This window comes from Seriola aureovittata, chromosome 9, assembly GCF_021018895.1.
Source record: "Seriola aureovittata isolate HTS-2021-v1 ecotype China chromosome 9, ASM2101889v1, whole genome shotgun sequence".
In the NCBI taxonomy this organism is placed as follows: domain Eukaryota; kingdom Metazoa; phylum Chordata; class Actinopteri; order Carangiformes; family Carangidae; genus Seriola; species Seriola aureovittata.
In genome coordinates this window covers 5,743,525-5,759,008 of record NC_079372.1, presented here as the reverse complement: position 1 = coordinate 5,759,008, position 15,484 = coordinate 5,743,525, and the positions used below count along the sequence as shown (strand labels likewise).

The 15,484-nt window shown below is 39.9% G+C and overlaps 2 protein-coding genes and 1 long non-coding RNA gene across 6 annotated transcripts; 1 reads left to right on the top strand and 2 right to left on the bottom strand.

The window, feature by feature from the left end:
* The first annotated feature begins 6 nt into the window (after nt 1-6).
* LOC130174587 (uncharacterized) lies at nt 7-9,742 on the top strand. The gene is made up of 4 exons (XR_008828608.1): nt 7-98; nt 7,540-7,647; nt 9,216-9,401; nt 9,638-9,742. It is a non-coding gene; the product is annotated as an uncharacterized LOC130174587 (long non-coding RNA).
* On the bottom strand, nt 4,407-12,282 carry ikzf4 (IKAROS family zinc finger 4). Of its 4 annotated transcripts, none has more exons than XM_056384541.1 (8): nt 11,817-12,282; nt 10,087-10,141; nt 9,881-9,988; nt 9,479-9,781; nt 9,200-9,367; nt 8,296-8,448; nt 8,020-8,151; nt 4,407-7,674 (listed from the first exon to the last, which is right to left on the bottom strand). In XM_056384541.1, the coding sequence occupies exons 1-8, from the start codon at nt 12,006-12,008 to the stop codon at nt 6,866-6,868; spliced, it is 1,920 nt and encodes a 639-aa protein (XP_056240516.1). In that variant the 5' UTR covers nt 12,009-12,282; the 3' UTR covers nt 4,407-6,865. The 4 variants fall into 4 exon arrangements, with proteins under 4 accessions (XP_056240516.1, XP_056240518.1, XP_056240517.1 ...); XM_056384543.1 differs by having other exon boundaries at nt 11,780-11,934; XM_056384542.1 differs by lacking the exon at nt 11,817-12,282 and adding an exon at nt 10,273-11,751.
* Nucleotides 12,283-12,417: 135 nt separating this feature from the next.
* On the bottom strand, nt 12,418-14,892 carry dnajc22 (DnaJ (Hsp40) homolog, subfamily C, member 22). Its single transcript, XM_056384550.1, has 4 exons — nt 14,805-14,892; nt 13,394-14,003; nt 12,983-13,275; nt 12,418-12,838 (listed from the first exon to the last, which is right to left on the bottom strand). Exons 2-4 carry the CDS (start codon nt 13,941-13,943, stop codon nt 12,662-12,664), a joined length of 1,020 nt encoding a protein of 339 aa, XP_056240525.1. The 5' UTR covers nt 13,944-14,003; nt 14,805-14,892; the 3' UTR covers nt 12,418-12,661.
* Nucleotides 14,893-15,484: the final 592 nt, after the last annotated feature.

The following is a 15,484-nucleotide window of genomic DNA, read 5'->3' as shown; positions in this document are numbered from 1 at the left end:
CAGTGACCACCGTGTGCCAAGACTGTCCAAAACATCATCCTCATGAACATCAGCCACATGGTCGGTGCTGCCACCGTGTAGGACATGACTGAGGCCAGGTAAGAGTGAGTTGCTGCTTATCAGCTTATTGCAGACCTCAGTGGAAGACACAGTTAATATACAGCAAATGCCTTATTTGATTGATTTTTTTCAGTGAAAAGAAGTAAATTCAACCCCTTAATCATGCTGATGACAGTCACTAGGAACTCAAGTACTTGGCCAGTACTTGAGTTCCTAGTGACTGTCATCAGCAACATCTCTTCTTTGTTTGTTTCATTTGTTTTGTTAATTTTTGCACTCTACATTTTTACTCATCCATGCATTAGATTACATTACTGATTTTATTGATTCAACATGTCCTGTTCTGGTTTAATTTAAATAAGTTATTTAAATAAATTATTTCTGAGCCAGTTGGTGATAAAATGGGGGCTCGTCCGGCATCACCAAACCCATTCAGTAATGTTGTATGTTCATTATATAATGGGGGTGTCCATTCATTAAGGCCTAGAACTTGGTTGAACATGGTTGACCTCTTTGTTTTGGTAAGTGGCATTGGTTAAATACACTCTTTATTGGGTTTGACATTCTGTTATGGGGAGAAATACACATGCTAGTTTGATGCTTTGTTAGAGGAGGGATTAGAGAGAGCTTTTTGTTTGTGGTGCTCAGTTTTGATCCAGTTTTGGTCATGTCAGTGGTTGGCATTTACTGTAGCCCTTGTTAGGAGTCTTTCCCCCTGGTAGGTTAATCATGTTCCACTTAAGGTATCATTTGAGTGGCTGTGAAAGTGAGTAGAGCTATATGCTCAGGTTCACATCTGTGGGGTGCTGGGGGTGGCTGCATAGTAGGTGCTTTCAAGTCCCACTGGTTTCTCCCGCTGGTACCTTCTTCCTGGTAGCTGCCTGAAAACAGGGGTTGAGTTAGTCAGTTTGTTCTGTTCTTGTTGGCGGGGGTTTTTTGACTCCATTGTTTTTGGCTACTTGGGTTTGTTTGTTCAACTGGATCATTGTGCAACTGGGTTTTTGTAAGTTTAAACTTACCATTGGTGATTTACACTGTCTTGTTTTTTGCTTAGGTGAAACATGGCATATATGGTGGAGGATTGAGGAACTCTTAGAGTTGTGTACAAGAGACCCAATTTTGGAAGCTCAGGAAGCAAACATGGAGGTTGCCAGCCAGAAGTGGTTCACCTGGACTGTGGGCTGGGCAACCCTTTAAAAGCTTGCTGGCTCAGCCTGTCTCTCTCTCTCTCTCCCCTCAGCGACATCCCTTCTTTGTTTGTTTCATTTGTTTGGTTATTTTTGCACTCAACACTTTCACTCATCCATACATTATATGATTTTACTGATTCAACATGTTCAATTCTGGTTTAGTTATGTAACTAAGTTACTTAAGTTATTTTTGTTCTTTGGTTTTTAAGCATGTGGGCTTTTCTTCCCTCTTTATCAGAACTCTGAGCCAGTTTGTGACAGGGGTGGAAATATTCTGCTTTTAGGTTGTGTAGCAGCCAGTGACATTGCACAGACAGAGGGAAGAATGGATTCCATTAAATATCAGCAAAATGTGGATGTAAATGTCCTGCAATCAGCAAAAAACCTGAAACCTGGCTTCTACAACAGGACAATAACCAAAACAGACTCAAAAGCAACCAGGGGCTACTTCGAGAAACACACTGAAGCTTCTGGAACGGCCTGCACAGTCTCCTGACTTGAACATCATTTCAAATCTGTGGGTAGATCTTTAACATGCTGTGTGTGCAACACAGAACTAAAAATATCTCAGATGGTGATCTGCAGGAGGAGTGGGGGGAAATCCCTAAATAAACATCAGACAGTCTCTGCATTTTCCTTTTTTCATTTGCTGTGACATCTTCTCAAAGTGGGGGTTACCAAGTACTGACTTAGTTGGGTTCCCAAACCTTTTGATTTGTTTCTATTTTTTAAGTTCCTTGAATAAAAATTAGCATTGCATTAACATTGGAAACAGGGCTAATTTTTAATATCTGTTAGCTGCAAAGGTTGTATTTACTGTAGATGACAGACCACCTGAGAGTAAAATAAAATTCACCCTGTTCTGTGTTGGCTGTGGTACGTGGATGACACAGACACATTGTGAACTAGAATACTAGAGATACTAGAATTACCTCCTTGTGTTGTACGCCTCCACTCAGACCTGTTTCAGGTTACATCCCTGTTAATGCATGTTTTGACATGAACAGCTAATTGACTATAAAAAGTTGTATATGATTAATTTTCTGTTGATTGAATAATCAGTTAATTAAGTTATTTAATTTGTTTAGTTAGTAATTAATTGAATTGTTTCAACATTTATTAATTTATCACAAAGTCCTTTAATCAAAGTTATTATCATTATGTGGTAGTTGAGGCTCTGTGTTGATGTTTTAAGTGAAAATCTTTGTGATCCCAAACTAGAGATTATTCATGTCGTCATGTCCATGACTGCATTTTTTCCTTCTGGATAAGATTTCCAACAACATTGCTTTGGAAATCTGTTTGGCAAACAAGTTGAATTCTTGGATATCTGACCTGACCGTAGCACTTGAATGCACCACGTGGAAGGCTTTTCAAAGTTGTCCTTTTTTAACTTTTAATTGCAGCATCAAACAACAGTAATTTATTGTTCACTGTGATTACTGGGATGAAATAAATGGAAAGCTGTGGTTATATTGAAAATAGGAGAAAATGCATTCAAAAATACAATGCTTGGAAAACAGCCAGCTATAATGTATTATTGATGCGTGCGGGTAAACATGTAAAAAGCAAATACATCAGAGAATCAATTAGAACAGCGTATCTTCTGAAAGCTTCCTGTTGAACACAGGTGGTAGGCAATTCTTTGTAAATTCACATCTGCAAGTCAGCATATTCACACAGGGATTGTGAGCAGATTATTTCCTCAGAAGTGTAAAAGCTGCACATACCACAAGTATGCACGTTTCTCAAGTTGTCATGTTTGTCATTGACAGTCAGACTGAAAAAATGGTAAAGAGGCAGTGCATTGGGTGTGGACGATCATGTGGTGTTTTTGTGAGCTGTTGACATCAAGGCTGCAAATAAAAAAAGAAATAATAAAAAAAAAAAATCTAGTCACAGTTGCACCTAGGCGTGGTTTTGAATTGCACATGCAGTCAAGGGTTACAAAACTGAATACCCGGTCTATCTAAATGAAAACACATCGTACGCCTTCTATTTAGTATGCAATGCTTTCTCCACTACATGTTTTTGGTTATCTTGCCTTCATCAGGGTGGTGATGGGTGCACTGAGGCTCACACTTGTCTGCAGCCTGCTTTGTGTGCAAGAAAGAATTCTCTATGTAGATAAATTTGACTTTATAAAGACAGGGATTTTTTGCTGCTTGTGGATAACCAACAGTAGTCATTCACTGTAGGATTAGAGTTTATATATGTACTTTTTGAATTGCACCTGGAATGTGTATGTAGGAGTAGCAGATTTCCCACAGATTTCCACTGCAGAGAGAAAAAAGGTCAACACTAACCTCAAACAGACAAAACAAAGGTCTGTCACATAGACCCAAAGGTCACATAAAAATGAAGTAGTCTAACTGTCAGATTAGCTCTACTCATTGTCAACACACACCCATTTCACATGTTATTCAGAAGGAATACACACCGTATTGCTAAAGTCTTAACATTCATTACAGTGCAAAAATGTTAAATATCATTTAAGATAGTGATTCATTATGTTCTGTACATACAGTATATATAGCCTTTTTCTTTTTTATTGGAGATTTATGAATTACATTATGTGTTTTCTGTGACACTAATTTGAAAATTGCAATTTTCTTTATAAAAATGTAAAATGAAAATAGGGTGTGGAAATATGTCATCAACATTTCTTATCTTATGCATTAAAATTAAAATGTGAACATGGTGCTGAATGAGAGGGTCATTTATGGATGGCTCTAGTCTCAAGCTTGTCTGGTCTTTGGAGGGTGATTTTAGTATTTCTTCATATTTATAGTATGTTTAATATATTTATTATGTTTGATGTTCAAGCCTCTGTATGTTCTGTGCTACTTGGCTGTGAGACGGATTTCCACCAGAGGAAGTTTCCTGCACCTTAAAGCTGCATCTGTAAGTGGTCCTCACATACGATGCATTATTTAATCTTCCTATGCTGTAATCAGCCATTTGTTAGTTGAAATAGAATTATTAGGATTTAGGATGGTATGTAATCATAAAAACTTGTGTGTACATTATGAATCAAGGGGTTTCCAACTTTAGCAAACTCATCAATTGTTATTGTTGAGCCTAAATGTTAAAATTATTAAGCAGATACTTTAATTTCAGAATTTGTGCACATGTTGTTAAATCACACTAAGTAACAATTGAATATTTGCTCCACTTATTTTATTTTTATGAATGTTTTTAGTGAAGCAGGTAGTAATGTAATATACGAAACAGACCTTTCTCCAAATAAGAAACTAAATTTCCCAGATTACAAGCAGGTACACAGATCCTGAATGTCAATTCTTTACATCCTAAAATCTAACATGGATGGACAGACATAGCTGTACAAATTCAAAATCTGATAAAATGGTGTTCCAATATTTTCTACTCAACTATAAATTGTTCTTTTAAATGCAGTTTATAAAGCACAGTTAAAGGAATATTGTCTAAACTATATCTGTAGGGAGTTTTTACCTGCAAAACCTGATGATGTAGAATTTTAGGATTTTTGTCTTTGTTAAATAAATTATTTCTCATCTCTAGCCACATTGTTACAGTTATTTTTACACAGTGTAAAACTGCTAATGTATTTTCAGTGGCTAAAAAGCAGAAATATGTGGATGCCATCACTTTTACAATAAACGTAACTTTATTGACAGTAAAAAGTTTTGAGAATATCGAGGGGCACGCATTTGTAACTGCAAGAACATCTTGGAAAGCAACATGACTTTTTGAAATAATGAGGCAGTTGTACATCTTTAACTTTGAGGTAAAGTGTTTTGTCATGTTACATCATTCACAAAATATTTTATAACATTGAAAGGTCCACACAAGGAGACAAAAACCCATGCCTCATTTTCACTTCTTCAAATTACTTCACATTTCAAAAATAACTCACAATTCAGGTAAAAGCAGAAAATGACAAGCACACATGCTATATTCCATTCACACACATTTCTCTACTTATCAAACCAAGTGCATTTTTAGATTACTTTTTTTTTCTCAAACAGTTTCAAGTACATTTTTGCCTGCGATTAAAGGAAATCAAGTTAAACTATGAAGCAGCAAACCCACGATAACAAGTAAGAATACTGAGTTTGGTCTCATTCATGTTCCCAATATTAACATTATCAGATAACTCACCATACTGTAGCAATAAGGTATTTGGGTGCTATAAAGAAGCAGGAGGTAACATTTCATGGACTTGAGGAATATGCTGGATAAGATTTGGAATATAGCTGATTAAATACACCAAGGCTGAAACAAACAACACTAAATAGATAATCACAAGTGATAACTGAACAGATCCAAACTGATTTGTTAATTAATCTTTAAATAATTCATTTGTTAATTCACTTACATTATGGAAATTGTTTAAAATCTCAGCCTCACCTGCTGAGAGCAAAACCACAAAAAAACAATTTTAGTTGAACTGATATTAAAATCTTTGTCACACATTGCAGCAAACTTGAATGTAGACCACAGAACCAGTGCAATGCTGTGGGAATCTGTAGAAGGCCGGCTCCGTTAAAAATTCACTGGTGTTGCAAATTAGAGGATCAGTTATTGTGAGTATTATGCGATTTATCAGTGCAGTAGAACAATCACAGGAAAAGAAATCGTAAAGCCGTCAAGTGCGTCGGCAAAGATGTTCATATATAAGCAGGGAACCTAAAAGTGCAATCCTGTATAGGCATAGCACCCTGGGCCATCTCAGTCAGGCTCTTGCTGTACACTACATGGCTCATGGTCTGATCTGCACCAGTTTTCTAAGGCTCACTTTAACATCCAAAAACCTATTTTACATCTGAGCCCTGAATGCCTCTTTCACCCTCAGGTGAATGTTTTTTAAGTTCACTTCCTTCATGATTTTGCTTTGTCCTGATAGTCTGCTCACTGTGCAGCTGTAAATATTCTCTCTTCTGAGGTGACTTCACACACTGTTTAACCATGCTGTAAACAATATGTATTCCTACAGCGGCATACTACTGTAGGAGTTAAGGCAATCCATTTCTGTGCTTCGTTTGTGACAAAAGCTCCTCCCAAACCCAGAGGCACAAAGCTCTCAGTGCATATGAAGCTTCCCTGACACCCTACACAGAATACCCTCCTCAACCAGATAAACAAAGGTCTTAGTGCATACTAAGCATACCAAATATAATTCTTTAAATGTACATGCCATGCTTTTCTTAAATGCCTGTGTGCATGACCTCTCAAAAGTGCTAACTATATCACTTAGGAAAAGATGGCTAGTTAAAATTTTTGAGCACCAGTCCCGTCCCGTTTCCCCTGCCCTCCAGTTTTTTGAGTTAAGAGGAAATCCCCCAAGAAGGCACTTTTGAAGCAAAACCAGTAGTTTTGCCAGATGACTTAATATGGGAGTGCAATCAATCATAGAATGTAATTTGCCTCCACTAAATTTTAAATGGTGAGGTGAAAAGATTCTTCACTTGCGACTGCTTTAGGTTCATAAATATTCTCACAATAAAACCACAAATCTTTTTTACTTACACTAGGGATTTAAAGCAACTGATCTGGTGCAGAACAAACGTGAGCCCACAACTTTAGAGAGCAGCAGTCACCTCCTATCCTCATCCAGCCACGAGACCCTCTCCTCAGCCCACCTGGTGCTCTCCACGGCTGATGTGAGACGAGAACTCGTAGCGGTCCTGGCTGAGGTGGCCACAGATGTTGCACTCGAACGATTGGCGGAAGCCGTGACAGCCCATGTGGATGGTGAACATGACATGGTCCAGGAATATGATGCGGCAGTGCCGGCAGTAGAAGGAGCGCACAGGCCTGCCATCCCTGTCTAATACCTGCACGGTCTCCCTGGAAGAAATGGGTGAGCTAGAGCTTCTCTTTACTGTGGTGGGGGGCACAGGACACGCTCTCTCCCACTCTGGGTCCAAGTCTTTGGCCTGGCTGGGGCTGGAAGTTGGATGGCTGCGGGGCAGTGCTGGGGTTTGGTAGTGGAGGTGATGATTGTTGGAGGTACTTGTTGGGGCTGTAGCCCTTGTGCTCTGCTCCTCTGCTGTGCTCTCTGTGTCTGTAGAGTCGGGACAGCCATTGGGCGAGGTGGTATGGCTATGGGCTGAGGGTTGGTCAACACGGCCCTCGCCCGCTTCCCTCCCAGCCAGCCCAAGAGACATCGCCGCCAGCCCACCTCCCCCATGGGCTCGGGGGCCCTGAGGAGTCACGTTGCTGTTGATGGAGCTCATAACTGATAGGAAGGCAGGATGAAGCTGAGACAGTGTAGACGATTCATGGTTCTCATTTTTACCCCTAGCACCGTGGAGCCGTGAACCAGCCAGCCCAGTGGAGTCCCCAGAAGGCTGAGAGCTCATGAGGTCCCCCTCCTTCTCAGAGCCAGAAGACAATTCATAAGGTGCTTCAGGTAGGTCAAGGTGCATGTGCTTTTCACCTATGAAAATGACATATAAGTGATGAACAATGATTAAGATCTTCTAGATCTTCTTTACTGACGTCATCTGCTCTATCTGGCCCAGTGTCATGCTGCAACATGAACCCAGTCTCTCCAAATTGGAAAAAGAATCTTGACATTTGGCTGACTTGCGCTGACAGCTGATAATATCAGACAAAGTTCTTATGGTGCCGGACCAGGTTCTTATTATTTATGACCTTTAACATTCCTTATTGAGCTGAAATATATCATTACAATATAATTGAATAAGTAAATATAAAAACAATTGAATATGTATGTATGTAAACTCTCTTTTTAAATTTGTACTATGGAAAAAAAACTCACCCAAAAACTTCTGTGGTGTCGTCCTCTTGCGTTTGGTGATACTAATAGCCAGTCTATCCGCAAACTGGATTTTTTCATTGGATGGCTGGAGCGCAGGTTTAGTAATTATCTCCATATTTACTGACTCTTCACCTGGAAACAGAAAGCGCCTAGTCATCAATATATAAAAGTAACTCATTATGTGCATAAATAAACTTGCTTTGTTCTGTATATTTGAATAGGAACTTATTGTCTGTAAAGGTTAGTGCACTCATGTTTGTGTGATGTGTTACCTACCCTGTGCTGTCTGTGTGTTGACTGCTGTCTGGTGGTCCAGGCTCTTCAGATAACTATGGCAGCGCTCTAGATGTTCCTCCAGTGTGCTCTGTTGTTTGTAGCTGCGACTGCAGTAGCTGCACTTAAAAGGTTTGCCCACCGTTGGAGAAGAGACTGAAATTCAAAGAAAAAATATTGATTTTTCCGAAGTGATTTCTTCCCACTAAGACAAAGGGCCAAACTTTCACCCTAGACATTAGATACTGTGTAAACTGTCTGACATAGTGTTCTTGTTTATTTATATGTTTATTGTTGTTTTTAAATAAAAAATAAAAAATAAAAAAAAACTTATTATTGGCTATGTCTGAGAGAATGGATTTCCCCATTGATTTACAATTCCCGAAATTATTCTATGTTGCTCGCCAGTGACGACAGAAAAAACGCCTAACTCTTCACCGCAACGTACCATCTTAGTAAGCCGTCGGAAAGGCTGACGTCATTTCATTGTAATCCAGTTTACAAGAATCTTTTCTTCGAAAATGAACCACTAACCGTATGGAGATCCACCAAGACCGACTACCTAGACTGTATGCGAACACCTATTGAATGTGTGTTCACAAATTGAAAGCACCAACAGGATTTCCTGTTTTCATACAATGGTAAATGTCATTATACAGTAAATTCTTGTAAAGAGGACCCATTTCCTTTGAGTTTCACAGAACGGGGAAATGGACCATTCTAATGAATCCCCACTTCTACTGCTTACCTGTGTTCTACACATCATACCTTGTCACAATAAGGAATAACATTATTACGGAAAAACCAAGATCAATGACTGAATAAGTATAGTGATGAAAAATCTCTTCATGGAATATGTCTTTGTGTGTTAGCTCTGTGTTATTGCACATAAATCTCACTGAATTACCTGTATGTGTGCGCAGATGTCCAGCCAGGGCATCTCTCCGGCGACAGGCGTAGTTGCAAGTGGGACATTTGAAAGGTTTCTCTCCCGAATGCAACTTGATGTGACGCAGCAAGTTCCCCTTCTGGGTGAAGGAAGCCCCACACTGGTTACACTGGAACGGCCGCTCACCTGTTAACACATGGATGGACTGAGGATTTTAGAGGTAACTCATCTAAAGTATTTCATTTATTTATTTATTTAGTAATAATGCTTGGCATAAGCACCTCAGCTTGCTCTCACCTGTGTGGCTACGCTTGTGCACCATCAGCACGTTGGGCCCAATGCAGATCATTCCACAAACCTCACACTGGAGCTTCCCGTTAGGGAGGCGGATAGGTCCTGGTGAAGCAGAGTTTGGACTGGCCATCTCACTGTAAATGCTCCCTCTATCTCTTCCAGCTCCAGCGAACTCTGCGCTCCCTTCTTCCATGGGTTCCCCTCTGTCATCCCTCCTGCTATCGTCCCTCACAGCCTCTCTGTTCTCTGGCTGTGGAGCACCTGGTGACTCATCATCACTGCACAGCTCAACCTTGATGGAGTTTGCTGGATGAGGGAAAAACACATTTACTTTCGTACATAGTTTTAATGAAGAATTCTACACAGACCATGCGGTCACAATGAAACAAAGGAATGATAACTGACCACTAAGGGAGCGGTGCGGTGAGGACTGCTGACTGTTTGGAGATCTTGCTGTAGGGCCCTGCAGCGTGCCATAAAAATCCTGCTCCGTTGATGACTCTCCTCCATTACCTGAAACACAAATATGCCCATGCTATTAAAGTAAAAGTTAAAGTCTGGAGACCGTATACACAAATGTATAGTTGTTTTTCCTTCATATATAAACTTACCTTGTGCGTATGAGCGCCCATTGCAGTCATCAGCATTCATTCTTTCACCAGATTCCTACGGAAATATGATTTAAAAACAGATGGTAAATATTATTTTTCCCATTCATAATCATCTCTTAAAACGACGCTTTCCATTTTCCAAATCTTAGTTATATGAAAATGGCCTGTAACACCATCGATACTCACCATATGGAATATACTTAGCAGCTGTTTGTTGGCAGAAGAATAAGGCTTGGAAACTGACAGCTATATGCTTTCGGCTCAAAGTGTCTAAGAATAAGTTCACTGTAATAAACTAATCGAGTTGATTTAGGTTCTGCCCTGTTATTTCTGTATCATGTAGACTCTTCTGCACTGTGGCCAACAAATGAATGTGAGAGGCCCCACATTTATAGAGAGCCCATGGCCAAAAGTGCTGAAGGAGGAGCTAAAACAGGGGGTGGACAAAATAGCTGGAACACTTTACACTAAAAAGCAATTGGGTGCAACACCACCACAAACTCCACCTTTGGTTTGAAGCTTTGATGTAATCTCAACAAAATTCAGTATATGCTAAAACAATAAAATGACATGACATAAACATGACATGAAGTTAATACAATATTATACTATATACAGGTTTTAAAAAATCCAAGTTAGAAAGCTTTGTATAATGCATTACCCTCACCAAGGTGCATATGTTTATTTGAATAATCAATTGTGCAGTTTTCAGATCATTTATATTATTAATATGCATACATATATCAATATACATTATTAGCTTCACAAAACGTAGAATTTTATTTTATTTTATTGAGATTAACATTATAGTTTATATTTAAGTGCTGTAGTTTATTAAATTGTTGATTATTCCTTTTATTTTGTCCATCCCCGTGTGTCCGTGCCATAGGTAACATTTACTGTAGGATACACAGAACACTATTATTCCACAGTCGACAACAAAGTGAGGTGTAGACTACACTGGAGGTGCCGAGTTACAACGTCTTCAGACATATAATATGTTGATTTTATGTGATCAGCGCAGGTGATGCTTTATTTAACTTCCTGTTGAACATGATGTTGAGGAAAGAAAGAGTGAGAAGACCCAGATGTACACTGCTACACCTTTTGCTGAAATGGATGACAACAGTGGACAGAGGCGAATGTGGAGCGAGCAGAGGGGGCGGAGACAACACATCGCAGGGAAAATTAATATCCTCGCATTGGCCGCGCATGGGGAGCAACAGGCGCTGGTGCAGCCGGGAGACGCGCCAGTCTCACCAGGGCATGGCGATTAAAAAAGGGACGCGCACCAGCGCCGACCCTTGCCTGACAATCCTCTCTGCCCGACATGGGCGTCTCTGCAGTGAAACATATGAATTTTCAAATAACTATCATGCTTCTCCATATATCCGTGGCTACTTGTTTTAGCAGCCTGGTGGATTTGGTCCGTTTTGACAGCAATATCAGATCATGAACGGGCGAGACAGCGGCGAGACACAACGGCAATTTGTTGCAGGAGTTGCCACTGTCCAAATTGTCCGCATGAACGCAGCTGTCATCCAACATCGGGCACGTCAAACTGGCCTGGGCTATACAATGTTTCTCCATGAGCCGTTGCTATGGCACCCGACCACACGACAAATGGCATTCACCCTACCAACTACTCAAAAACATGCCGTACTTCCAAATTAAAACCAATGGATGATCTTACCGAGTGCCGCGGTGAAGTCCACAAGCCTCTTCCTTACCTGGCGACCGATCGGTGTTTTCCTTTTTAATTGTCTGGATAGCTGTTTGTTTTCCCAGGCGACGACAGCATCTCCGGGATTTTTTTCTTTACCTGGGAATCCCAAACAACTTCCGGGCCCATGCTGGGATACAGACCGAATAATTGTACAACGGAGCTCTTGATTCAGTGATTGTCGAATGCATCGATGCATGTCAGCTCTGGGTGCAGGTGTCAAAAATGTGGTGAAATTGATGCCATTAGAATAAAAGGCGCAACAGAAGACTCTAGACTGCCGCGTGGCTATGAATATCTGTTTGGAGAAATACTCGCACACAAGCTGGTCAGGAAACTGCTAGACCTAGTAAAAATATTCTCAGAAAATTCAGCCACTTTTTGTGATAAAGTCCTCTTCCGGAAATGGTATTCGGGAATGGAGAGGGCGGGTAATTTTACAAATTCTCTTTCTCTTTGGCATCTGTCATTATGCCTTTATTAAATAATTATTACACCGTTTACCAATTCATTTTAGTATTCATGCTGTGAAATGTAAGCATGGAAATGTGCATGGCAGCGGCAGCTCAGCTTTTAATAGCAAGCAAGCAAACATCAAAACACAAGTGTAATTGTTGTAATCAATAGTTTATGGTGATATTACACCTGTATTACCACAAGGTGGCAGCAAACTGCCAAGTAACCAATCAGACGGCTGTTAAAATGCTGTTTGACAAGTGGAAACCTGTTTTAAACAAGTGGTAATGTCAACACTCTGCAAGTTTCAAGTTGGTTTATGTTCCATGAACAATAGAAAACGTTCACTGAAAAACAATGCAAGAGTCAGGCCTGTCAGCATGGAATAAAAGGCAACTATTTGAATCGATGGGGTCTGTGCCGTTGTAGTAGGACCTCATAAGCCTCTTGGATCTTTACAAACATTGCCTCAGCATCCTTTCTCGGGTTGTGGTCTGGATGCCATGTCTTGGCCAGCTCCCTATAGCTTCGAGTTATCTCTTCAAGAGAGGCCTCTGTTTCTAATGACAATACCTGCAACATAAGTAAATGCACAGGTTATAAATTATGATTATACCTTAGCAATAGGTTTACTCTCTAACTGATATAAAGTATACATATCAAGCTGTATCTATCTTAGCTAAGCACTTACTTTTTCAGAGTTATGCAAATGCTTACCTGCAGTGCCTGTTTTTCTCTCTCAGTGTACTCTTTGAGAAGTATTTCCAGCACCTTCCTCCAAGTCTCTTCATAGTACCCCCCTCCAGTAAGAACACACAAGATTCGATATGGCATTAAAAGAATGTACTCAAACACACTTCTGAGCCAAGGTAGGAACCAGAAAATATCCAGCAGTGCTGCTAGACAGTCAGACAGGTAGTACAGTGTGGCTGTGGTGTTATGGAAAATACAGTAACCCAGTGGAGCAGAGAAGGCCAGCCAAGCTAGACCGAGCCTGTAAAGCCGTGGAACTGCGCAAAAGACAGAAAAATAAATTATTTTAGTGGGATTTAAAAGTTCAGAGAGAAGAAATGTTATAAATGTGTAACAGGAAATCAGACAGTGTTGTCATATTGATGAGATCGTCACCTAGTTCCTGTTTGCTCTGAGGTGTCCGTGGCGGTTTGAACCTGCGGTGCTGTGCAGCAGTGACACTGGCAGCCAGGCTAATAGGGAGAAGTGACAAAGTGCTGCCATAGAATATTGGGGATGTCATGAGACAAGAAGTCAAGGTTTTTTGGAGGTCAGAGGTCTGTTGACCAACACTGGACACCAGATGTACCCCTGCACCCACACATAAAGGCAGAACAATCAAGTAGAAGAAACTGAGGGAGTTCAGTCCTATCAGAGCCACGGTGCCAAAGTAGATCCCAACACATACCTGACCAGCAAATCTGAGGGGGCTCACAGGTGGAGGGACCATGGTGGGGGGTCTTTTTCTCTCATTCTCTGCATCTCGATTGGCCTCACCAACGTAAGCAGGGATACGTATGACCTCTCTGACCCAGCCAAACCCAAACCCTCCCAGGGTCAGCATCCATAGGAGAGCATGGCTGTCTCTTCCTAAGTATAAGTGGTGAAGGCCCCAGGGTCCACCTATTGCCCACAGGGCATAGGCTACCATTACACTTTTTACCATCCTATTGCCACAGTAGATCAGTCTCTGTTCAGGTAAGTATTAGTCATCCTTGATCATTACCTGCAATGGAATAAAACGAGAATTTAAGTCTTATATTCAAGAGTCTACAATTATTATTCAGATGTGAGCCAATAGGTTTCTAGATTATTCTATTTGGTTGGAATTATAGGATATATTGTTTCTAATCAGTGTTTTATGTTTTATTATTTTATTCATCCATTGCATGTTGTCATTTTAAAGAATGGAAACCTAGTATAGTATAATATATTTTTGCTATTTGCTATTATATTATGACATTGACTGCTATTTTATAGATTTTATGTTGTGCTTTTTTTTAATCCTTTCATCCCATGTGCTCACATCATTTTCTGAATATCTCTCTGATTTAGTACAAGGCTGTGTTATGTTTCCTCTATAATCTGTGCGCTGCTGGTATCTTGGCCAGGACGCTGAGGGGAGATTTTTAATCTCTGCGATCCACTTCCCTGGTTAAATAATGTATTATATAAGAGGGATTTATCTTAGCTCATGATGGGTATTGTCATGTTAACTCGAATCGTTACCTGAGCCAAAACATGATAGGTTGTAACTGTTGATATTATTACATGTTTTTCTTTGACAGAACACATACACAGATCAGCCACAATGTTAAAACAGATAGCTGGTTTGAATGTTGTGGTTAATCACTGTATCACATGTTATAGCCTTCAAAATCATACATCTAGATGCTAGGCCCCAACCTTCCTCTGTAGGCCAATCCTTGTTTTAAAAAAAGCTACGTCAGACTAACATTTCAAACATTCACTTCTTTATACATTGAAGACATGTTTGGTTTCGTCTAATAATGACTAGATTACTTACTGAGTCCATAATTTCAAATCCTTATCCCGATAAATCCTTTCCAGTCCTTTCCGTAGTTGAAGGTGCTGCATGTTGTTGCAACAGTTGGACTTTGGATCATGACACTGAAATTAGGCTGTGGCTTTAACACATGATGTGCCTCAACATTTAGGCCCCTTGATTGTCTTAACTGATAAGGTGAGGAAAAGGTCTTAAAATAATGTATATAAAAAATAAAAGACACTGTAAATGCTTAGAAGAGTGCCATCATTTATTATGTAAACCTTCAAAGGACGAATGCATTGCACACAGTGCTATAAACAAATTAAGAAGCTTGACCCCTCCACTAAAGTCTAATATAAAATTCCCATATATGACAAAATTGACAAAAAAAACTGTCAATGAATCAATGAATCCCAAGTCTATTCCTGGAAAAAAGTTTAAAAATTAGTGGTGGAAGAAGTAGGTTCTTTACATACAATCAGTAAAATCAGCAATGACCCAGTCTAATAATATTTCTTTGTGTGAACTCTTTGTTTTTTCATTTCTGCTCAAAAATATTATGTAGTACTATCAGGAAATTGTAGTTGGAGTAATAAATTAAAAGTAGTCATTACACAGACTAAAGACACAAACACAAGCTGAAGCTTTTGACATGCCCCCACAGTCCCCTGACTTGAACTTCATTGAAAATCTGTGTA